The 26,117-nt window shown below is 40.0% G+C and overlaps 1 protein-coding gene across 9 annotated transcripts in view; it reads right to left on the reverse strand.

Annotated features, from left to right (window-relative positions):
* PTPRT (protein tyrosine phosphatase receptor type T) overlaps positions 1-26,117 on the reverse strand; it is a 473,479-nt gene that overhangs the window by 55,421 nt on the left and 391,941 nt on the right. For 7 of the 9 annotated variants that reach the window (XR_012631402.1, XR_012631400.1, XR_012631401.1 and 4 more), the window contains exons 14-17: positions 22,446-22,581; positions 14,959-14,988; positions 7,893-7,940; positions 5,508-5,656 (exon numbers count right to left, since the gene is read on the reverse strand). Coding sequence is in view for 6 of the 9 variants with exons in the window: in XM_074888114.1 (XP_074744215.1) it covers positions 5,508-5,656; positions 7,893-7,940; positions 14,959-14,988; positions 22,446-22,581 (363 nt within the window). In the remaining 3 variants the exon portion in view is untranslated. The remainder of the gene's footprint in view (positions 1-5,507; positions 5,657-7,892; positions 7,941-14,958; positions 14,989-22,445; positions 22,582-26,117) is intronic. The other 2 variants (XM_074888115.1, XM_074888113.1) reach the window with 1 other exon arrangement.

Below are 26,117 nucleotides of genomic sequence, written 5' to 3' on the forward strand. Positions count from 1 at the left end.
TCACTCTTAGAGTTACAGGCATTTATTTACCTCCTCCTCAACATGTTGGGAAACAAGCTAATGCAAATCTCAGTACATCAGAAAGATGACAATAGATAACACAGGAAAAACTATTCCATAATCCAATAGAAGTAGATAAAACTCAGTATACATCAAAGTAATTTCAGAAGCAATTTTTTGTATCTCTAGAGCAAACACCACTTAAAAATTTCAAGTTATTCTATGGGGTGAATGAAAGAAGAAGTCACTAGTCTAGGGAGTTTCATAAAGTCAGCAGAATTACTTCCCAAGCAGTTTATAATCATCTACTAAATGAACTCGCTTTCATTCTACATTCTCCTGCCATATTTTCAGACTTACACCACTTGAAAACACATTAAAATAATCAAATTTCTCAAAGCTTAGTCTGCTGGAGTTCTGCCCCAGCTGCCTTCAAGCCATAAAGCATCTCTCCTCTGGGGCCTCTTACACTTTTTCCCCTGTGTTTGTCAGCCTCAATCAGACCCTCCTCTTATTGTGCTTAGAACATGGTCACTTTTGCAGATACATAAAATAAGGTCTAAAAAGAGTAATTGTTTGCCCAGGGTCACTGAGCAAGTCAAAAGTCAGGGCCTGGAGCAGGACTCAGATTTTCTGAAATTGGGGAGTATACAAGAACTCATTGGGCCATACAGCCTTTCCAGGAATTGCTAACGATAAATTACTTAGGCAGCTGAAGATATATACCTCACTTCAGTGAGTTTGATTGAAAACGTTACCAATTGAGGTTTATTAAATGAACTGTATTTGTGAGACAGGGAGGTGATTTCTAGATTCAGAAGAAAAAGGGAGGTAAAAAAACCCCACCAAAAAATAGTTTCCCAAAACTTCGGAAAGCTCATTCCCAAAATCAGTCAGGTAGTGGCTTGTATCATGAGAGATGTTTACACAGTGCTGCTTCCTAACCAGAGGTTCTTACAAGCACTAGTTTCACAGGAAACACTTCCAGAGAGGATTTCACATCAGGGTAGAGATTAAGACTTCATCAAAAATTCTCTTTGTACTCCCTAGAGAGGCGTGTGGGGCCACACAGATCCCTCTAGTCATGCAGAATGGTGGAGGCTTCTTCCTATTCTGAAAATGATTCTCATTTTTTATAAGATTTTCTGAACTAGCAAACCCCACCAAAATCCCAAACCAGCACGAAAACCTGTAAAAGGGATTTTGATATCTTTTCCTTTTATGCCTTTGATGAATTGTGGCTCTGTTTTTTATTTTTAAATTCATTTTAGAATTTTTCACTAAAGAAAACATCTCACAGTCCTGATCCTACAAGTCCTTGGACTGCATTTAGCAGATAACCTAACTAAGAGTGAAAATTATCTATGGGGTAGGGAAAAGACCAGATCTTGATGTTGTGACTTGCAGCAAATCTAAACACCTTTGCATTTCATTCATCACAAAAACATGCAGGATATGGAAAGGTGTAAATTTAGATGTTTCTTGGTTAAAAGCAATCCTTAATACCCTGAGTGCCACTTACCTACATCTTCCTCTTACCTCCTTGTTCTCGCTAGTAAAGGCATTAACTTGGTAACTGTTAAGTAGTGCCCACTAATGCAAAACTCAGTTCCCTACAACTTCCAAAACGCTGTCTTCAAACTGTGCTTCTGGCTGTAACATTAAAGCCACCTACCTAACCTGGATCAGTCTCACTCCTGAAGGTTGTCTGGAAAGCAGACTCCTCCCAAACTGAGATGTCATAAAAACTAAGCACACCCTAATAAATCAGTCTCTAGGAAAACTGTCATGCTGGTGAGATGGCATTCTCCTGGACAAGCCCAATCCATGGCGTTTTAGCCCTGCAAAGCCAGAAGAGCAGTTCCTTTGTGCAGGACATACCATTATGGACAGGGTGCTGGGCCATCTTGCCTAGACCCTGCATTTGCTGAGAAATGCTGGACCATATGATCCTTAAGGTCCCCTCCAACCTGGTACTCTATGATTCTATGATCATTAGCGCATCACTGCTGAAATGATATACTACTGCTTCTCCCATCACACAGATGGGCTGCCAAATTGTGCACAATTTATGTGCAATAACAATGCCTTGCACACCCTTTCTGATTAGTGCCCAGATACCACCTTGTCTCCAATCTGTCACATCTTGTTTCACGATAACCCTGCACAGAGTCAATGCCTACATGTGACTGTGCTGTGTCACTCAGAGGAAAACACCACTGCTTCCCAAACACTCCTGCAAACTGAAGAGCAGGCTCAAACACTGCAAGTACCATCAACTACCTTTAATGGATTTAGGATATATTTTTATTTTTTAGGAAGCAAGATATTTGAGAAAATGAACAACTGTGATGAGCCTGCTTCATCTCCACATAATCCCTGGGTAAAACCAGACAAACTGGAATAGCCATGGACTAATCTGTCTTTCAGCAAACACCTAATCTGATTCCATATGGTGTCAGAGACAGAGGCTGAGTCCACAAAATCTCTTCAGTTTAAACTCCAATATGTACCAGTGAGAATTCTGCCCGAATAACGACTAACATTGTAGAACAGAAAGAGGGATGAGGGGCTTTGCTTGGGGCCAGGAAAGATAAATGCCCATTTCTCTTCCACTTTTCAGCAAGACTTGAGGTCTCCCCATTCCAGATACAGATCTTCCAGAATGTAATTACATTCGATAATGGACACTTCTGCCAAATGACAAAATTCAAAACTACAAATGTCCAACAGGACTGTGTGCTCCTGAGCACTGCACTGGCCTTGACAAAGGACTCTGTTGCACCCAAACAACAATGACTTTATGGATGATGCCATTTGCATGGGTTTATACTGAAAATACAAGCATTTTCCCCTAAAGCACTGAGAGAGAGTAGGTGACGAAATCTGCATTTTTACCAACAGCAGAGACAGGAGGATGGTAACTCTTAGTGGTGAAAGAACCACTGTTACTACACAGCAGATTTTATTAAGAGTTGCCTGTACCAGTGGTCAGGCCTGTGCCTCCTCAGAAAAGGAAGGGCTGATAAGCAGAAAGACAGTTGCTCATCTGTGATGTCTTTCATGATGCACAGCACCAGGCAGCACCCTTTACAGTTGCTGGACCTGTCAGATGGGAGCTCCTTGTGGGGTGACAGTGCTGGAGGCAGTAAACGGGGAGGCTATAGCAGGGGGGCAGCCAGGGGTCACCCAAGAATGGCAAAAGTCCTCCTGCAGCAGGAGCAAACCAGTGGCCAAGCTGGAAGGACTATGGGAAAAAAAAAAAGCTTCTATAGGGACTTACTGAATTTGTTCTGTCTGAAAAGTCATTAAAATTATTGAGACAGGAAGGAAAAACTGGAGGGAAGGACACATGCCCTGCAAGGACACTGTTATCTGGAGATAAACTTGTTTGCAAGTCGTTCAATAATTGTGAGGTATCCCACTCAACCAGCTGTCTTGTTCTATTTTATTGCTTTTGTGAGCTAACAAGGTGATCTTGGGATTGAAAACGCTTAGCTTCTCTTGGTGGACTTTCTTCAAAAAAGAGAGGGGTATTTCCATGTCACTGCTACAGGCAACTTGAGCTCCCATAATTGAGGTCAAGATGGAGAGGATGGCTACCTATCATGAGGTATCTGCAAATGTTATTCACTGTTGGGAGGCAAAAGGACAATTTAAGAAGGAATTTGACTGCTGCTTAAGACAGACAGCTGATTTCAAAACCTAGGATGGATAACCCCCTGTAAAACTCTGTTAGTTAACAGGAGGGTTAAGAAGTAATCCTATTATGTTATTCCAAAGTTAGAGTAAGCCTGTATAGAAACCCTCAAGCATTAAACTCTATTAAGGCAATTTTTTTTAAAAGAAAGTCTTTTACTCATAAAATTCCTGTATCAGCATGTGTACACTACTTCACAGAAGAGAACTTACCTCCAACACCTCAGCATCCTGGGCTTGGCAGTAAAAAAGTTGGAGAAATCATGAAGGCTTACTGGTAATTGTTTCTCATGGGTATAAAGAGGAAAAAAAGAAAAGAATTGACCCATGACTTCACTCAGGCTGTGTTATAGAGGGAGGTAGTGATAAAATCTGCAGTGATGTCAGACAAGCAAAGGACTAACTGATTAAAAAAAAAAAGAAAACCTGGAGGGATGCTTTTTTACAAAATTAGATACAACATATTTTCTATAGTTGCCATTTCAAGTAAATGACTCAGCTATTTTAATTAGTCTCTCAAAATACCAAGGGGAAAAAAAAATGAGGTCACATTTCAAGCTCATCTCTTATTTTCTGGTTGGAAAAAAAGCCCCGAACTTTTAAAAATCCGGATTCTGAAGAAAGTGTTAAAAACTTCATTTTCCCCACACATTTTAAACAAGCTACCTTGCTGTTTCTAGGATGCCTGTTACAATGCTGTCCTCTGCTATCCCATCTTTCAAAGATATGAACCACTGACAACTCCCGCTGTCTCTTTAGTAGATATAGCTACTCAGCACCTGAGAAAATTAGATCTTGACTCAAGTCAATTTAAAATCAGAGAGATGTGTTCACTGCTAGCCTTGATGGTCCCAAACACCTATTTATCCATCTCACAGGTAGGTTATGCAGAGTGGCAGTAGCAACACATGCAGATGGAATTTGACATGACCCATAGGTAGAGGGAAAAGAAGAATTCACTGAGCCTGTCCCAATCAATCTGAGATTACAAAGAAAGGTTTCAACGATAAAACACATTTTGTACTGTAAGCACTTCCATGTTAGTAATTAGGGGAAAAAACACTTCACTAAAGATGTTTTAAGAAAGACTTGTGTTTCAGAGCTGTTCCCTATTCAAACTAGCAGGCTAAGTGTCAAAAGAAGAGTGACATTCCCATAGTGTCTAAGTTAAAATTTATTTAATACGAAAAAGTTTACAAATCCACCATGCAATCCACCATGCACTCAAACTGGATGTAGTGAGGCTGAAGTATGACTTTGTGCTGCTTTACTCACAAAACTCTTCCAGCTACATAAGTCTGAGTGGTTTACAAGTATTAACTAAGATTAATTTTACTGAACCCATGTGAAGAATTAACCAAGGACACAGACAAAAGAAGAAACACTGTCTTTCCATACCAGTTCTCTAACCCATGCTTTCTTTCATAACAATTTCATACAGAAAATGGTGTTTCATCCTACAAGTCAGCTAAGTGATTTCATTCAACTCTTCTACTCACAAAGGAAAAAATATTTCTGAAGAACAAATAAACATGTGCCTTTTGACTGTCTGATGTAGTTATTAGAACAGACTTTAAAAATTGTTCTCAGTAGATTTAGAGTCAGAAGGAATGCTCTCCACCTATCTGACAGTTAAAATAGGGGCAGTGTCGGAGACATCTCAGACAACTGATTTCTATCAAGCTTTTGCAATGATCTCTATCACTGTAATTCCTAGCTCCTCAATATTGTGCCCATAGGAATAGGTCCTTTTAAGAACCTAGAGCTCTCCAAGGGGGACATATCCATTGCAAGCAAGTTAAACTTACTGAATCCATTAACATCTTGGCAGCTGGAAGAAAAAGCTTCTTCATTGTGAACAGCACTGAGTTTGGTAGAGGTCTTGTCGGAAGTAGCCACGGGACCCATCTCCCTCTGTGTGCTGGTCTGAGTCTCCTTCTGCTTCTTGGCTAGCTTCCTTTAGGGTATTTTGAAGAGGGGAGAAATTAAGGTCAGTTTTCCCTCATTAAAAACAAAGCAATGACAAAATATTTTGAAAACCACGCTTATCCCACTTGGTCAGACATGCAGGGCATGTGGCAAGCCGCATGAGAGGAAACCCCACAACTTTTTAATATAACTGTTGTGGAGCAACAATAAATATAGTGATACCAGTCTTTGAGCTTAGCCGTCCCTCCCGGTAACTTATCTTGCACAAACCTGCATCACCCCAGCAGTAGGAGTGCTACGTCATCCTTGAAGAGGGTGGCATAGGCAAAGCCCCTCGAGTGGGTGTCAACCACCCCAGGAAGAGCAGAGGGCAGGGGTGAGGGCGGCAATCGGAACCGCTCACTAGGCGGCAAACGGGACGTCTGGATCCATCCCACGGGGGCACCTGCACCGGGGAGCTCCTCTGGGTGCTTCGGTGGAGAGTGCGACCTGGCTCTGTGCGACCTGAGAGCTGGAGCAGGACTTCTGCCCTGTCTCCACGCAGAGCAATGAGGACAGCAGTCTCTACTAAATTTTGACACACACCCAAACTGCACTAAGGATCGACAGCCAGTGAAGGGTGGGGCAAATTAAAGGTTGAGGTTATCTTAGAAATGTCCAAATATCCCTCTGTTCTGGGAAAACGGGTCTTATTTTGAGGAGACGTCAAAAACATCAGCAAAAGCAGAAACACTGCCTGCTCTGAAAACACTAACAAAGCCAAGAACATAAGCGGCTCCTCTTTTGCAAACACAGCTAATAATAAGAAAAGGGAGAGAAGCAGAAAAAGTGAGCTGCTAAGCTTCCATTGACATTTGACTGCCCTGTGCTTCATTCATATCAGAGCGCAAAACTGTTTAAAAATGAATGTGTGACATTCTACAAACCCACACCTTGAAAAAACATCCCACAGATCCCTAGCACCGGCAAAGAACTTTGCTTACACGACTTCCGTAGATAAGAAAATAAAACAAAATAAAGGGGAGAAAAACAGATTACTGTAAGAAGGAGCTTTACTTTTCTTTTTTCCTCCAACTCAAAGAAAAAAAAAAATCCTAACAACTAAATCATTTTGCAAAGAGGTTTTTCTTCACTAAAATGACATACTTATGGTAAGTACTACCCATCTTTTAAACTTCATTAGATTCGTAAAAGGATATTCCTTGCAACATATTCCAACAGGCTTTATTTATTCACAGCACATGTCAGAGTGGCATTTACAAGCAAGTTCAAGCACACAGCTGAGCCCCAGCCCTTCGTGAGATGGGTAGCTAGGCCAGTTACACTCATTTGCAAGGAAGGGTCAAAGAGAACTAAAACCTTTGCCTATGTCTGTGGGAAATGTCTATTTTAAGGCAAGCTGATAACCCACACCAGGAGAGCACAGATTTATGGAGAAGTATCCAACGTTTGATGCAAACTTTTGAGCAAATACATCTGCTTCATCTGCTCAACCAGTTGAGGTTCAGGCTTTTACAGTTAGTGGTTTCAATTCAACCCAATAGCTATTCAAATTGGGTACGTAATTACAGAGTGCATATTTAGATCTCACAAAATCTCCATGGCATATCCACTTCTGCAGAGGAAGATGCAAACAGAGAAACTGTCCTTGAGTGATGAAGCAAAAAGCTGGCATTTAATGATGTTAAAAGCTTTGCTTCCAGTGTTCAGCAATGTTAGCACAGTCAGATTTATTAACTATGAGCTGCAGCCATGGGAGCCCCCTTTTTTTGTGCTGTGGTACCTGAGGTAACAACAATAGTCTTGAAGTGTATTAACCCTGCTGGGTGGTTATTTTAATCCTTTAGATTTGCTAATCATACATGGCTATGTGAATTCTTTGGCCACAGGAATTAAAATTTCTCAGTGGGAAACACTAATCCAAAATGCCAAAGTCCTTAATAACAAGCACTCTGGACTGCTGGGGTGAGCCATTACAGACGACCACTACTGACGTTTAAAAACGGTGAGTCAAAAAGGGTGACTTCCTTATTAGATCCAGATTAAATTATTTGTGGCAGTCATTATCTGTAAGTCCCATTGCCTGGTATCTTTTCAGGGATGCCAACAAGCTGCAAAGAGCCGGAACTGGCAAGCTCATTTTCTCTTTCGGTGAATGAGCAATAACATTTCTGCATGTGCTAGGCAGGAAAAAATAACCCCAAACCCAAGCCCATTAGTCCCCACAGGCCTGCTTACAAAAGCCCTATGCAAAGCAGTTCTACCTGGTCCTGTAGAAGACAGAGAGGCCCCTAAAACATTGGCTTGAATGCCTAAAAAGAAAAGGTGACATGAGTTTAAAGTTCTCAATCTAACTCGCACACACAAACCAGGCTGCTCACAGGTGGACCAGCTAATGCTTATGCACGTTTAGAGAGAAGCCACACAGAAAATTGTTCTGCATCTGAAAACGTTACCATGTTCTTTCAACAGCATGTTATCAATTTCCACCTTTCTCCCTCTCTATTCCAAGAATGTAAAAATTCTTCATCTAAATTTAGAGGGAAAAGGAAGACAGATCTCTTTTGAGGATTTCAGAGCTAAGCTTGCCAGACACATCAAGGGGGCTCTCGGTTTCTAAATGTGCCTTTTCTGCCTCCGTTACGTGTCTGGATAGAGTGGCAGCACAGGACTAAGCCTATTTGGTCCTTACCATCATTGTAATTCATCGAAAGGATTATAAAATCAAATGACTAGCAATTTCTAGAATGTTAGGGATGTGACTTAAACCCACAGCTAGGTAGAGTTTTATTTCCCAGCATGTCAGAATGTCTTTGGAATTGGAAAAGCATTTATCTGGAAATGCTGTTTCCAAAAATAGGGCACTTCAAGAGATCTCTGTGCATCACTGACAAGCTGCATCAGTGACACGGCTCCTGCTCTCCTCACTGACCAGCCTCCCCTAAACACAACCACTGCAACACCCGGATGAAGCTGCTATCAGGGTATTAGTGTCACTCACGGGCCAGCTGCGGGCCAGCGCGTACCCAGCACCGTCTGTCACCAGGCACCGAGAAGACACTTTGCGTCTCATGCATTATGCAGTTGAGAAGGGGAAGAAATAAAGGACCGGGCAGATATTTGGAAGAAGAGTCTGATACAGTCAACACAGGGTGAAGAGACTGAAATGTCAAAATGTGAATAAGGTGATATTAATGGCCATTTTACATTTAAGTGTAAGGAAAATGTGCAAAGAAGAAAACAGGGGTGCATGGATGGGGGTTACTGGGTTGCCCTTTTCAGTTCAAGAGGGTTTGTAAATGAAGAGATGATGTTTACAGGCACTATACACACACAGGAGGGATGAGACAGAAAGATGCTCAAAGCAGAATAAAAAAATGAAACCAGCTGTATAATCAGGCAGTTGAAGCTAACCCAACTAAAGTAAGGATAAGAACTATTGGCAGTGAACCTAAAGTAAGTGTGAATTTGGAAAAAAAATAAAAAAAGGATGGAGATTTGATTCAGCTATTTTGGAAACTTCTACTGCTATCAGAGAATAGATATAAAATGCTGAAGCACTATATCAAAATTGTGGGAGTTCCAGTTTAACAGTCAAGGAATGCAAACTTAGTATCAAGTACAAAGCATTTACTGCCATGGGCATTAATCCAAAAGCTCAAGCAACATTTTCAGTTAGAAGTATCTGCAGGATCAGATTCCTGTTTTGCAGAGGTCCGGATAAACGTCAGGGATTATATTTTAAACGCAGCTTCAAACTCATCTCTAACTTTTTATATCAATTTTACATGCGTGAATGTTAAATCTGTAACTGCCACTCTTAAAGAGCTCTTGTACGTTGACAGATTTAATTTTAGATGTTTCACAAGGATGGATTATATACACTATAATGTAGATTTGCATGCACAGGTAATTTAGACATTAGGTATAGATCACGTAAGTTAAACATGAAATTTCCTCCTACAGACAGGAATTGCATATTGCCCTCATTTTCAATAAGCAATTTAAGGAAGCTACAAAATACAATTCCTTTTTAGATATTTGTGCGCAGCAGCCTGCTAGGAGCACACGTATTATTTATGATGAAATCTGCACAAATTTAAGGCAGGCAGTGATCAGCCATGCAAATACCCAACTGGGAGCACTGGTTAAACAGTAGTTCTATTGAAAAGGATCTCTGTCCCCTAAACCCGTAGCAGATCACAAACTCAATTTGGAAGAACACTTTCATGCTGGTGTAAAAATAAGGGAGGGATTATACATGGCACTAAGGTCTGCAAGCCACAGGTAATCCTTTTGCTCCAACCAAGGATCAGTAAGGCCTCTGCTGCAGTATTGCACTTGAAATAAGATGGGTGTCAAAGGCACACATACAAAGGCAGAACAAGAAAGGTAAATCTAGAAAATGTGACCTACAAGCAAAGGCCAAAGGAAATACGAATCTGTAATCTAGAGGAAAGAAAATTAAATAGGGCTGATAGGTCTTCAAACATATGAAAAGACACCACAAGGAAACTGTTCTCCCTGTCTACAGGGGCTGGGAAAAAAGCAATGGGGTTAAGCTATAGGAAGGGCAGTTCATTTTAAACTTTGGGAAAACTCTATGCAGTAGACACTGCCCATCTCTCAAGCTGAGTGGGCAGGTAGGCTGTGAAACCTTGGTCACTAGGAGTCTTTACACAGAGAGCAAGAGGAATGAGAGCTAAAAGCAGTACAGGCTTCTGGCAGCCTCACAGGTGGGGTATCCCTTCTGTGCTCCCATGGTCCTGCCTAAAACTGCAGCTCATCACACGCAGAGCTGAGAAATATTCTCTGGCCTAAGCACATAGGCAGCTTACTGCTTCTTATAGTCACTATAAGGGCAAATCCTCCACTTACAGGCAAGCGTAGACAGGTTTACCTGCACTTTTTTAGCACCTGCCATGGTGAAGCCAAACGCAGCGCAGGTTATTGCAGCAGCAGAAGGAATTAATTCACAAGGGTAAAGGTGAAGCAAAGAGTGAGGACCAGCTGCACCACTTTTACTTACAAAGCAAACATTACCTGACACAAGAAAATGATGTAACATAGATAAAAGTCAAAAGGTGCTCTGAATATTTTGTACTGTGTGTCTACAAACACGGAATCTTGAAAAATGTAGGTAGGGCTGCGCTCTCTAAGCTTTACTTGATCAAATTAATCACTATTTGTGGAGGACATTTACTCACAACCATATAAATTTCAAAGACAGGTGCAGGTAAGAGCCATACAGTGTAAGTATATGCTGGTACAGACAGCCAGCAAACACTGCCCTCTGCAAAGTTTAGGCTTGCAATCACCAAACAGACATGTTCTAAATAAAATCTCCCTTACTTTCTGGATTTTAATTATAATTTTTTTTCATTTGCTTTCATTAGACTGGCATAACCACTGATTCGTGATTCTGTTTTTCCAGCATCTAATGAGATACCAGTTTCTTCTTAAAATTCTGATTTAGCAAGCTGACCTGTGCAGGCAGATCCCACCATCCATGGAAATATATGGAGATATTTATGTATGTATATGGTTATACAGAAGTATGCCTATAAATAAAATAATGTTTTATTTCTTTTCAAATGTCCCACAGACGGTGGAAATAAATTCAGCACAAACTCTGTTATTTCAGAAGATGCAACATAAATTTAGCTGAATACCTCTGACAGAACCTCTCCCGTGAATAGAAACTGAAACCACCACCACAATTAAAATTGATATGAAATTATGATGGGAGCTGAAGGGGCTTCCTGCATTGCAGTTGCATCCTCAGTACTCTGCCCAGTTCAGGGGAAAAAGGAAAACAACATATTGGCCATTGAGTGCCCTTTTCTTATAAATAACATTAAACTGAGTGCTTGTAACACATACACGAATCTATGTATTTCCAGAAATACTCCTCTGGTCTGATACCACTCTTGATTAAATTTCATTCTGCAACCATTACCCAGCCCAGGAGAAAGAAACAAAACAAAACAAAACAACCCCCACACAGAAAACATCTCAATTCCTTTTCCTGGTGAGGAAATAAGAAAGCCTTGATAGGGCTTGCTGCGGTTGAAAATACTGTTGCAAAAGAGGTGTCTGTCATTAAATGCAAAACCTCCTTTAAACCGGATGAATTGCTGTCTGTGTTTTACAGCTTCAGCTAGGAAAAGGAACAAAAACTTTCAGATGTGGATGGGTTGCTATCTTACATTGCACATCGTATCTTACAGTGCATTAAACTTAAGTGCAATGTGACAGAGCTGGCAATTCTGTACAAACCTTAGACAACATTTGTATTGGTGTAAATACAGAGTAACTCCCCTGAAAAGGTTCATGCATCACCCTGGCGACAGTGATGCAGTGAGTGCACCAGGACAGGAGCTCCTAGTTCCACGTCCTTCTCTTCCCATCACAAAACCATTTTCTGTTCAAGGATCTCAAATCATAAGCAACTAACTTTTAATGATGGGTAAACAGAAGTACATAAAATGATGTCAATCCTGCACGATGACCTAGCAAGTTAGGAATAGAGGCCTCCTGGATTTGTATTTCCACTTAAAGCATGTTAAAGATCTTTACAGCCTTCTCTTTCAGCCACAATAATATCCCTTCCTGTATGTTGTAGGAAGTTTTTAATTAAGTGCTGCTATACAAAAATCCCGTAACTATTTACCCATAACTATGTATGCACACAATGGCTAAAAGAGCTGCTCTTACAAATTAGTATTTTTGACTTCTGTTTCACCGAAGCTGCAAGTACTCAACCATCTTACAGAATCAGATTTTACAGTCCTGGATTGCAGCAGAACACAAGACAGGCTGAAGGCAGAACTCCAGTCTAAAGATTACTGCAACACTTATGGCTCATCTCTGTAAAAAACATGATATAAGTCTTCGTGACTTTAATAGACGTATGGTTAAGAACAGTTGAGAAGAGTTAGGGTTGGAGATTTTGGTCCCTAACAAGAAGAAATGCCAGTATAGCAGATGACAAAGAGTTGAGAGGAATTATCTGAAAGCAGACGAGAATTACTCTAAGAAGCACAACTTTGAAGTCCAGAAACTGAAACTAAAAATAAAGTGATGTAGTCCATATGGTCGGCTTTAAAGGTCTGCCAGCAAATCTATTTGAGAATCTACTTTTCAATACTGGCAATGCATCCAACTGAATTTTGCTTCAGGACTAAAACATTCATACAAGGTCATAGCATAGAAACCAATTCTACTTAAAAATATATATATACACATATTGCTGCTCTGATTTCATGTTTCAAATAAACTTAAATCAAATCTCTCTGCTCATAAGAGGTTGTAGCAATTTCTATCAGCTTTGGTTAAGAATTACACAGTCCTTAGCAATTTAAGATTTTCATCTGCAATCACAATGAAACATCCTATTTCACGTGAAACCTGAAACATGAAACTCAATAAAACTTCATCATACGCTCCTTCATGGATTCTCCTGCTTTCTTTCCTCACTGTTGGAACATCCCTTGTACCTTGACTATTGTTCAGGGAAAAAAAAAAACAAAAAAAAACAAACAGAGCTTGGTTTTGCCCGATCAGGGGACAGGCCAAATGTCAATCTGAAGCCAAATGCTGACATGCACAGCCTGATGATGGAAGTATTTACTGTGTGATTACTATATATGTGTTACCTCTACTATACCGATGCTCCAGCTAGCAGAGGTCATGCTTGATGGGGCACCTGGGACACCATAAGCACAGAGCTCTCTGCAAAAAAAGTTGGGTGCAGTACTAGGGAGATATAAGATTTCTGTATCCTGAGCTTATATCTCCATCAAGTGCTTCAGTGGGCTGATATGAACACATAAACGTGCCTGATGATATGCTTCATGGTGTACATCTGCCTTATTAAATCTTATTAAAGCACTTGCTTCTGCTACTGCTGAAGCTCAATGCAACTTCGAGCTTGGGTGACCTCCACAGGTTGTCTCTTCACTTTTCCTGAGACACTGTCCAGTTCCTTGAGAAAAGACTTCTAGTATATTGATCCACAAGAGCCATTACAAGACAGCACAGGGACTGCTTAATAATACCCTTACTGTCTCTGTAGTAGAGTAATCCTCAGCTGACTGCTTAAAACAATATTGTTGTGCAGCTGTAAAAAGGGGTCACACAGGGCTCAGAAGTTGATTCATCTTTTTAAATACACAAATCTCAAAATAAAATAAAGCAGGGAACATTCTGACCACATACTGCCTGCTGGAAGGAGACAAAATTGTAACGGAAAACTGGGGACTGAATTTTTCAGGCAATGGTGCTGAGTGGTTGAAGGAACCAAAACAGTAGAAGAGTGCAGAGAGCACTTTCCTGAAGTTCATGAGAAATGTGCAGAAGAGGAAAGGTTGTACCAAGAAATGCAACTAGCTAGTAGCACCTATGTGTTAAAACTGTCCCCTACTTCAACACTCAGTTAAACTTCTCTTGAAATCTGACTACTTAAGGTCAAATTCCATTCTTGGTGTGAAGGCTATAGGAAATGGAGTTACTCTGCATTTACAGTTATGAACTGGGGAGACCTGTTTCTCTCAGCAGCCACAGTTGCCTTCTCCATCCCTCCTAACCCTCTGGTGGCAGCAAAGGCATCCAACTCAATTCTCTAGGACTCTCCTCAGATCATTGACCCAGTCCTCTCTTCCTCCTGATCTTCAGACAACTATTATCATGACAGAAACAGCTTGGCCCTGATTACTCTCCAGCCCCTTGATCTTTAGACAACAGATGGCTCTGGAAGTACTGATGTGTGAAGAATTTTCATGCACCTTAACAACTGCCTTAATTATGCAGCATTGTCATTAGGACTGGACAGGTGATTTAGATCTGAATATCTGAACCACTTCATCATCTAACGGTCTAAACTGACACTCAGAACCTGGCAACTCCAGGAACAGGGATATTTGTTGAGATAATGTTAAGTCCTAGTTGTGAGAAACCTTACATTTTTAAAAAGCTTATATCCATGGCTGAGAAATTCCCAACAATAACTTTCAGGTGTGAATTTTCCTGCAGTCTGGCTAAATACGATAGACAATTAAAAAAGGTGCAGTTGGGACACTCTGTATTTGTCCATTAGCATTTGAAGAACTATAAACCATAACTGACCTATCTGTAGACATTTCTGTGTTTGCAGGCACAGTTATAGGTGCAATGGTAAAACAGGGAAAACATAACAGTGTGAAACGGAGAAAATAAAACACAAGGATAAATGGAATGGTAAAAAGTGGTAAAATAAAAGAATATGACAAAGCACAAAATTACCACAGGGTGAGTACACTCAAGAAACGTCATTCCCAGCCAAGTACTTACAAGTAATAGGAGTAGGAATATGCATTTCTTCTAAAAATCGCCGGCCAGACAGATAAACAAAATATCCAAAAGGAGAAAAAAAGAAAAACACATAATTAGATTTATATGAACTCCAAGATTTTTTTCAATAAACACAGTATTTGGGCTGCCTCTTGTACTGAGCTACGAGTCTCCTACACTGCTTTCAGGAGCTATACGCTGGTGAGGAACGGATACTGAGCTGGAGACAGGTAACACAGGTTGTGTTTCTGCTTCTGCTACCGACTTCTGACTTGTGTCACTGTGAATAAATCCCCTCACCTTTTCTTCTTTAACTTTGCCATGTCAGTAACAATGAGACTTACCTTTGCCTGTAAAGTGCTTTGAGATTTTTGGAATGGAAAGAAATATGTAAGGGCTATTAATATAAAAAAACAATAAATAGGAAAGTGACAATGTAAGAACACCACAATTTTGGAATATTTAGACAATGAGCAAATTGTGTAATGATAAATCAAGCTTCATCAAACTCTGAAATGCAAATAGTTCATTAAAAATTCAAGCATCACGACATATTTATAGATGATCACTGGAGGTATGCATTAGCTTTCTGCGTCACTGTGATTAAGCATTTTCTATTATAGTTTTTCAACAATACACTTCAGAACTTTTTGATATATTTTTAAGGAGCGCCACAAAACAAGACTCGGCAATCAGTTATAACTGAAGAGGTGATGTCTTCCCTTTTATAACTGGAAAAGGGTTTCTCTGAAACGGCCGTTTCACAACAGATCTAGAACACGTTATTACAGATTAACAGCAAGTCACAAGGGAGCCTCAGAAGCAGCAGCTATGGTCAAGACAGGGAAAACCAATGAAGCACAAACTTCAACCTACTGCACAACTTCAAAATCCCATCCTTGAAGACGTTACAAATACTAGGAAGTACTGAGAAGTATAAATGCAGGGTTCCAGTGTTCACTTTTATAGTTACTCTGAACACAACGTTCGTAAGCACACGTGGAAACCAGATTCAGCGCAGTTACTCTCTGTGCGCAATCACCCTCTTTGTTATGCACACGCTTGAGTAAAGGACAGTGACTTACAGACGTTCAAGAGGATTAATCTGAAATGACATGTTTTGCCTGGTGGTGGCCCTTCCTATAAACCTGAAATTCTGGCCAGATTTCTAATCTACGCCAAGTTATTTGAATGACACCAATTCCAAGACACGCCTGAATGTATTTTTAACATAATGGTTCTCCTGAAACCCAGAAATTCTACACACCAAAGCAATGCATCAGTTAAGGTGCAGTGATTGCCACTGAGCTTCACTGGGAAATTCCAAGTTCCTCTGAACCTCTAAGCAAAGGGAAAAATCACCAGGATGTGGAAAATGAGATCCCACACAGCTGAACCCCCTACAACCTCAAAATTATTCCATTAAACCAACCCTTCTGATAGACCAGTGCCAGGTTTCACACAGCACTATCAACTGTAATTATACCGTTGACCATCTTGCTGTACTTTTCTCATGTCTTGCCCAGTAGACGTGATCACATGAGACTCTTACTTCTCATTAAAAAGCTGCGCATCCCTCAAGGCTGCAGAGGAAAGCTCAGAAAGACTTACTCCGTAAGGACAGAAAATAAAGGAAGACAAACAAAAGGAGGATCATATTTTGGAATCGGACAGGCCATTTTGGCTCAAATTCTCCCCAAATATGCAACCTAAATTAACAACTTCCTAAGGAATATTTCAAAACTAATGCTAAAATCAATCAGTGTTATGGATCACTCAAAACATGACCCGATCCTAGAATGTATTGGACAACCTGAAAACCCTGCCTATCGTCCACCTTAAATATGGACACAAGCCACTGAATGTGCAAATATCCCTCTGTTAATTCTATCCTATAGCTTGCGTATGTTCTGCTCAAGAGGCTTTCGGGTTTTATTTAATTAGTTTAAGGTAACAACCTAAATCCTAATCCAGAACAAGGAGCTGAATTTTCATTGAAGAAACTAATCCTAGACCCTACATAGCCCCAAATCTCCTTTTTTGCTACCGACAGCAGTTTAAAGAACTTATTTACAGTGCACCCATGACAGGCTGTCTGATCCTATTTATTCAGTCTTACACTTAAAGAGGTCAGTAGAGGCTTTGTCCGCTCAAACGCATAAGCCTGCAAAGTGTCACATTCTTCACTCCAGGGAAATACAAGTCACTATTACACCAGACTTAAAACTGTCCAGATGAAATCAGAACTGACCAAAACTTAATCCTTTCAGGGGGCAAAGTCAAAGGGTATTTTCTCCAGAAAAGAAGTTTACAAATGTCTTGTTTTTCTTGTTTCAGCTTGTTTTTACTAACCAGTCCTGTATTACACAAAAATATTTAACTAATATTAAGGAGAAACAAACAAGCTTGTTAATGAATTAGCAATGTTTTGATACAACAAAAATGAGGTATGTATCTATTAATGAGAGAAAGAGGTGATGCCTTATGTGGGCAAATGCATCCATGTGGGCACTGATCACCACCTGTAAATTGACAGGCAAAATTATGTTGGAGCAATTTTTGTGTCCATATACATATAATGACACTAGAGATGAAAACATGTAACTCATACAGCTAGTGGGTTCCCAAAACCAAGAAAACAAATTTTGCTAATGGTTTTGATTTTAGATACTGTAAGACAGTCATATTTGAAACAGAAATTTATATATACACACACACAATTTTTACATAGATATACACATACAGAAAGTGTCACAGACTTTAGGCAACCCCAGAGTTCAACTAAAACCTTTAGATAACAAACGTAAAGTCAAACCCAAACTTTCCAGTGTATAAACATTCTGGCTGGCTTAATTTAGCTTCAGATATATGACTAAACCCTATAAAACATTGGCAGTCCCCAGAAATTTGCAAGTCGCTAGAGTTTTTGCAGTATGGCCTATTGAAACTAGAAGCAACTGGGCAACCCTTGCTCATGCCTGGCATATGAAAGGTTCAAAAAAGTGGGCTGATTTGGTGCATCTCACAGAAACAAAAAGCAGCTTCTGATGATTTGCCTAAATTGCAAACCAGTATCTGCCTTCTCTTAGTGTTTCTGTCTCTTCTATTCTCTCTCCTTCCTTTGCTCGCTGCACTGGTTAACAAAATGCTTCATTCGGGAAATCCACTCCTGTGACTATTATCAATGAACTATGATGCCCTGGACCATGAACAAATGTCACTGTGATATTTTCCAGCTCCATTTGAAGAAAAAGCCTCAAGTTTAATTAAATTATTTTTCTGCATTGTTGCCTTGCAAGACTACACTGTGGCATTAGCCTTAGAGAACTGAAAAGAGGAACTGTTTTTAAAGCAAGGTTAATGCAAAAATTGAATGCAAGAGCCTAAGCTCCTAATGTTACTGTCTGTAGAATAGAAAGAGAACTTTGTTGTTAAACTGTTCTCTCACACAAGTGCAAGCTTTCAGCTGTGCTCTTCCAGAAGTTCAAATCAATCTGTGGTCCAAAGCAGCCTTTCCCTTTTATAAAAGCTGGTCCCAATCCGCATTGGTTTACAAATTAAATGAGCCTGACAGGCTTAAGTTCATCTTTAGGGAACACTTGTCCATATGCAGCTCCAAGCCTCAACTGGACGTCACTGGTGGTGCCTGTTCAGGGGAGACCCAGGACCGATGCAAGCAGCAGGTTTGTCAGCGATGCTGGAGGTGTGCTACACACAAAGTAAGCCTCCAAAAACTCTTTCTGCACTGTTATAGCTTCTAAATTGCAAAAGATTTTCAAGTCGATGAGCCAGGTTATTTCTTATAATAGTAGGTATTCCAGTGGGTAACCTTGCAAATGACAGCAAACAGGCAGAGAGATACAGACTGCGGTGATTTTGCTGTTTGCACTAGGAGGTGGGGATCGACACAGAGGAAAATGTAATTTTCCAGCTCTAGAAAGACAAAGGGGAGAATTTATATTTCTAATACTCCCACTCACCACCTTTCTAATTTTAATTTTGAAGAAAGATGCCCAGGTTAACAGAGCCTATGGCAAAGCCAGATATCGCAAACTTCTGTCCATGCTTTTGGGACCAGGCTAGTTCTACAGATGTGCACTGTGTTAGGGGGCCAGCTCTGGTCAGCACTAGCTTGGGAGTTTTTATATCAAGCAAATGGGTCCTCAGTCTCCAGCTTCTAGAACCTGCTCTGCATTACGAGTATTTTTGATTCTGGGTTTGTGTGTGTTCCTCTGTCTGTGAGATATCAACTTATATTGCTGCAGTCATGACAGCCAAAACCTCAGAAGAATCAAATGTTGGAAAAAGCTGGATCTTTATAGATCTCCCCATCATTTACTTACCTGAGTTAAAAATACATCAGAAAAGCTCGAATCCATTGATTTTATATACCTCCTAACTAAACAATAATAGTCTCTTAAATTTTCTCCTGACCACTAATAAAAGTTTGTTATATTATGCAGAAAATATGTAGAGTCCATTTAAGAACAAACAAGAGTAAAAAAACCTGATAATCTGAATAAATGGTAAATTTTTACTTTTTTCTTTGAAAAATTCCTACATATTGATAACTTGGCATTTGCTGGTTTTCCAGTTTCCAGTGGAAGACAGAAGATTAAGCAAAGATGTTGTATCACTGATATGTATCAAGACATCTTATATCAATGCATTCATCAGAGTTAGAACAATGAAGATTTCTTCCATAGTGTTTGGAGAAAAAAATTACTTGCCTATAATTCTACCTCTGAGAAATTTCCTGTTTTCAAATTTATACAAAAAATAGATTGGCAGCAATCACAGTGTTTAACAGCAAGAGTCCCACATTTACATTTCAAAAGACATAGTAGACTGTTTGGGAATACGAGTTTGATGTGAAATCTGAAAATTGGAAAAAATGGCCTTTGGAGAATGAAGTAGCGAGATATGCTACCACACGTAACTGACTGAAAATACAATGAAACAAATTATGGACAACTACGGAAATTCTGACCTATGGCATGCAGACAGGGGATCAACATTGTCTGTGCAAATCCTGAAAATGAACCTATGGTCTACTGCAATGAAGATTTGACTTTTGGATTTCCTCTTTGATCCAAACCTATTGAAGACGTCTCTCACACAGGAACAACCATCACGAGTTTTACTGTCTTCCTTCTTTGTCACTGAAGCATTTGTAAGCGTACATACAATGACAAACTGTCTAATCATCCAAGTTCCTCCCATTTTGCGCTTTTAACTCCATATTTGAGAAAATACAGAGCTTATGAGTACTACCTCCTTAATTTTTAAAGTATATTGTCTCATAAGAATATCCTTACCTTTCTGACTTAGTTGTTGGCAGTCTATACCACAGAAAAACTCTCCTCAAATAAGAAATTCCTTGTCATCACGAAAAAACATTGTTTCTTTTCTGCCCAGCAATATACATGATTTATAATAATAATACATTATGGGAGAGAAATGCTATCAACTTTTAGTAGCTTGTGAAATACACCAGGATGTTCAGATGGGGCACTGCTCTGACAGCTTTCCTTATAAGTTTCATCTTTCAAGCTGAAAATAAAAGCTTTTCTTAAATAACTTTTAGGAAGGTAACAGGAATGGATGAGGGCTGGGCATTAACCAAACCAGAAACCCAACTCTATTTTTGCTGAAACCCTTTTTCTGTTTTTCATTGGAGGCATCTGATTTTTTTCTGCTTCTGAACTGAAAAGCTCCCAGGGGACTGGAATCAGCAACATCTATACTGCTTGGGCTTAACATTGAACAAAACTGCAGTACATGTGACTAAAACACATACACATTTGTCCACAAAATCTGAAATTTTTACAAACAACAGAAGTTGGATTAAAAATCTAGATTGCCCACATCTTCAGTTAATTCAATAGGATTTCACAGTAGTCAGTACATATGCGATCAGTTTTGTAGAATTACCTCATTTGGAAAGGCTTAATCAAAGGACACGTAGTCCAACCTCCTGCTTAAACCAGTTTCACTTGCAGAAAATCCTTCAGGGCCTTGTCCAAGTCAAGTTTTTAATTTATCCAAGAATGGAGATTCTCTACCTCTAAACCATCTTGCTAACCCTCCTCTGGACTTGCTCTAATATATCAGTGCCTTTCTTGTACTGAGGATCCCCTGACTGGACACAGTATGCCCAGAGCAATCTCACCAATGGCAAACAGAAGGGAATAATCACTCGCCTCAACCTGCTGGCTACACTCTAACCACGCTGCCCCAGATGCAGTTGATCTTTGCTGCAAGGGCACATTGCTGACTTGTGTTCCACTTGTCCACCAAGACCTCCAGGTCCTTCTCTGCAAACCTGCCTGTACTGTTGCATGGGGTTACTCCATCCCAGATGCAGGACTCTGCCTTTGCTAAATTTCATGAGGTCCCCATCAGCCCATTTCTCCATCCTCTCAAGGTCCTTCTGCCCTGCACTCAAGCATCTGTAGCACAGAGCTATTCCATTTGCCTGTGTGCTCCAGATTAAGATAGAGGAGATCATATCTAGATTTAACTGCTGCTCTTATTTTTGGGAGATGTGTGACTGTTTGTCATAGAGATAAGAGATCTCAAAGGAACAGAACTTTGCTTTGAAAAGCTGCATACCCTGCAACAGACCAAGTCAAATCACCAAGGCTCTCACTTGTCATACTACCTGTACCCTAGACAAGGGGCTGCCGGGCTACCTAGCTCCTGTTTCAATCAGGATCAAATTTCTGCTGAAAAGTAGGGTTCACTTCAGAAACGTGACTGGTAAAAATAGATACAAAATGCATCCTCTTCTCAAAAAAATCTCTTGCCTAAGTGGTTTTCTGAATCAGTATATTACACTGCAAATATGGAGCTCTTAAAATAGTGGAAACAACAAGAGTCTTCTTCAAAGTGTAAGTGCAAATGGTCCAAAAAAAAAAATCACACAAAATAAACTGTTTGAACAAATTTCATTACCATACATGATTTGTCCAAGCTTCATTCCCCTGTAAACTAAAGCTAATTCTTGGAAAGATTCTAACCCTCAGCAAGATGTAATATTCCAGCTGAACACTGGTTGCAAAGAAATTGCTGTGTGAAAGTATGTCTCCTCAATGATCACATTATTTTAAGACGTTCTTTTTCTTGACTCTTAAGAAAGAATTCTTATCTTCTATTAGACCACTGTTGTGCTACCTGCACAGGCTCACATTCCTACTTCCATTGCCTCATTATCACTTTGTACTTCTCCATGAGCTATCCCTTCTTATTAATTATCATTTATTTATCATTAACTCCTTGCAGTAACAACCATTCTTTTGTTGCTCATATAGTATCTGCCAGAACAGGCACCTCAACTTCTTAGTGATAGCGTTACGTTAATAGGTATTACCTGCTGCCCTCTGTAACACAAATGGAATGTTTTCTCTCTACCAATTTCATTCTTCTTTTTGAAATAATAACACTGTAGCCAGAAGGTCAAAGATGGAAGCAAAGCAGAAACTTACCTTCTCTTGATGGTAAGCATTGCTCCCAAGAGGATAATAACAAACATCAACAGACCAGCTATAACTCCAGCCATTTTCACCGTGCTGTCAACTTGTTTTTCTGGTTCCACTGCATTGGAATTCTGGGTGGAAGCTCCTTAAAAGATTCAGGCAGAGGAAGGAGGAGATAAAAAAGAGAATTTGTAGAAAAATCGTGCAGTGATCCACTTTAAATATCCATTTGAAAGCCTAACAACATATTTGCTATCAAATTGCAACAGACAACTGTCCATCTAACTAAATCTGCCTTTAATAAGAGCTAATGACAGATAATTCAGAGCAGTAATAGGGTGTAAAATCCCAGTGTAATGTAACTGACTAATATTTTACCATATTATACCGTAATGGGGAATTTACTCTTCTGAAGCACTCAGCATACACCCAGAAGCAGGAGAATTAATAGCAGTTATAATTTTCATCTCAAATAGCTTAAGTGGAGGTGCAATCCTTACTCATGGAAATAAAGAATGTAAAAGTTTGCAATAAAATATCCCATAATACTACTTGCAGAAACTTTTTTTCTTCTAAAATCAGAACACATTTTTATTTCTCATTGTACTGGAGGCCTAGGTTTTGGAAACATACGGTTACAATTATGCATGTAACAAGCATTAATCCAATGCACAGAGCACCCTCCGCATCATCTAATGTACTCCATGCATGAGCTCTTCTGCAGCCCCAGCAAGACAACAGAATTTCTATCTGAAAGTTTTGGGTTTTTAAGAGTGAAGCCTACGAACTTAAAAAAAAAAAAACCATATTGAGGAACATTATTTGCACAGTATTTCTTCGTTTACTTCTCTACACAGAGCTCTGTCCAGCTCTGGGACTCCCAGCATCAGAAGGACATGGACCTGCTCAAGCAAGTGCAAAGGAGGGTCACAAAGCACCTCCCCTGTGAGGACAGGCTGAGAGAGTTGGGAGTGTTCAGCTGGAGAAGAGAAGGCTCCAGGGAGACCTTAGAGCAGCCTCCCAGGACTTAAAGGGGGCTACAGGAAAGGTGGGGAGGGACTTTTTATTAGGGGGTGTAGGGATAGGATGAGGGGTAACGGTGTTAAACTGAAAGAGGGTAGATTTAGATTAGATATAAGGAAGAAATTCTTCCCTGTGAGGGTGGTGAGGCACTGGCACAGGTTGCCCAGAGATGCTGGGGCTGCCCCCTCCCTGGAAGGGTTCAAGGCCAGGTTGGACGGGGCTTTGGGCAACCTGGGCTAGTGGAAGGTGTCCCTGCCCATGGCAGGGGGGGTGGAACTGGATGATCTTTAAGGTCCCTTCCAACCCAAAACATTCTGTGATGATTCCTTGCCGTGATCTGACTTTAAGAGTCTTTTGCACCTGCAATAACTGAGGCCATTGCAGAATGCTACCTTCTCCCTTGTTGCTGGGACTATTTGTACAGTGCTTATGATACACCTTAGCTCTCCTGACTTTACTTGCTGTGCAGAATTTTTCCAGATACAGCTTAAACCACTGAGCTTGATTTAGAAAGCCCCACAAGATTTGAGTTGTGGCTACTCTAAAGATTAAATAAGCCTATCTTTATTATATTTCTGATATACTTAACTAATCCTAAAAATATCACCATTGCATTTAATGAAGTTAAATAGATTTATGTTACATGAGATCACAATCTTATCTTGGGTTTCACCTTTGCTGTTCAAGTCAGTCAAGTCTTCCTCTACAGCTTAAACACAGTAGGAAAGGGGAATCAAAGATGAAAACAGAGTGCTATCATCAGAAGACCATAATGTTTTGCTCTTTTAACAACTGTGTGTTGCTGTCCTTCAGGAAAAGCTTCTGTTCATGAAGTCAATAGCTTGGGGAGACAATATTCAATCAAGTCCATATGTTGGCAAGACAGTAGAAAGCTTCACTGGGTTATTCTTTTGCCCATTTGCCACATGTTAGACTGCATATGCTTTAAAAGATCTCTGTCTGCAAGGATGAGTCCTAATGGTTACCATGATCAAACCATATAACTGAATACAGGGCTTTCTGATATGTTCTGAATAGGGCCTTAGCTGATGGACTTCCAGAGATGAGGATCTGATCTAGGAGAAAATGTTATATTCTCCTCTCATCATATCTTGAAGGGTATATATAGAACAATAACACAGTAAATGCAAAACAAGAAAATTCACCACACGCAGTGATAAAAGTATGATTTCTCTTTTCCTACAGCTAAGCCGTTAATCTATTTTGCCACAGCAAAACACAATATTTAGCAAGCAAAAATGCCGGCTGTTTCAAACACACATGTAATTTTCAGCTTTTTGTCCCTGACAACTCTACTGCTCTGCTGCATCCACCAATTTTCCCATTCAGTTAAGAGTTCACTGGTAACTTCTGTGCTCATATGTCTGAAATGCACTAATGGGACTCCTGAGCATGAAAATAAAATAACGTATCAGTTACATATTACCATCTTTATTTGACAACATCTCTTACAATCTTGGAGCAAATCTGACCAAGAGGTGAGCTATATACCATCATACAGGCAATCCTGACACTATCACACAACAAAGTAAATGATAAAGGTACAATTTTTCCCTGACAATGGCTAAAACTCTATTTGCTTGAAGTGAAACTCAGAAGTACTCCAAATTATCCTTCACTTGAGTTGCAGTTACTCCTATGACCCTAAATAGTAGGTGTTGGAGAATGGTTTTCTACCACAAACAGCACAGTCAGACCCCCCTCATTTTTGTATCATGTGAATACCCTCATGAATTGCGAGCCACATTAAAAAAAAATGAGGATGTGCTGTCAACTCCATCCTCTAATCCCCTAGATCGGTTTGATTTTGCCAGGCTGTTGCTTGTTACTACAGGCAATGCGTGGTCAGTGTATTTTTATTCGATATTCCTTATCCCATTGTAGGCTACTGCAGTTCTAAACAGAGAATTAAAGCTTATTATCCATCCTGACACCTACACACTGTGGTGACTGATTCACTTGAATCTTCTATGTAACTCTTTCTATCTATCTTGGCAAAGGCCAACAATTCCTTTAGGCTACTAGTCCAACCATTTGTAAGTTGTCTCAGCTAATAGTGCCTAGGAATTGATAATATGACAGTATCGGTAAATTCCTGGGTCTTGGGTTCTTAAAGCTTTGCAATGAAACATTACCGCAAAAGTCCCTTGTTTTTCTTCTGTTCTAGTGTATTTTCCTTGTAGATGCTTAAATCTACTATGGTTGCTTACACTTCCACCTGCACCACCACCAGCTGTAGGTAAGGAGAACACTTCTGTTGTGGCAGAAGATGACTTCTGCTGCTCCTGTTTTGCTTCTCTACCAGCATGCAGGCATATCTGAAACCCTCTGAGCACAAAAGCCCATAAAAACTGCCCAGATGGCCATTTCATACAAATGTCTTTAAACACACTTGGAAAGCTCTGCACTACTGTACTTGAGGGCCCATCCTTTCCTTTCTGAAAAACAATGTTTATATACTACTGACACTAAAAGGGAAAGAAACTAAACTATAACCATATATTCTAGTGGTTACTTCCACCACATTTTGTGGAATAAATTGCTCCTCATAACTAAAGTTGAATACTGGAATAATAGGATATAGAACAGGTCACCACTGTTATTACTGTGTGTATTTCAGTGGCACCCAGAGCCCCC

This window comes from Strix uralensis, chromosome 18 (genome assembly GCF_047716275.1).
Source record: "Strix uralensis isolate ZFMK-TIS-50842 chromosome 18, bStrUra1, whole genome shotgun sequence".
Classification (NCBI taxonomy): Eukaryota; Metazoa; Chordata; class Aves; order Strigiformes; family Strigidae; genus Strix; species Strix uralensis.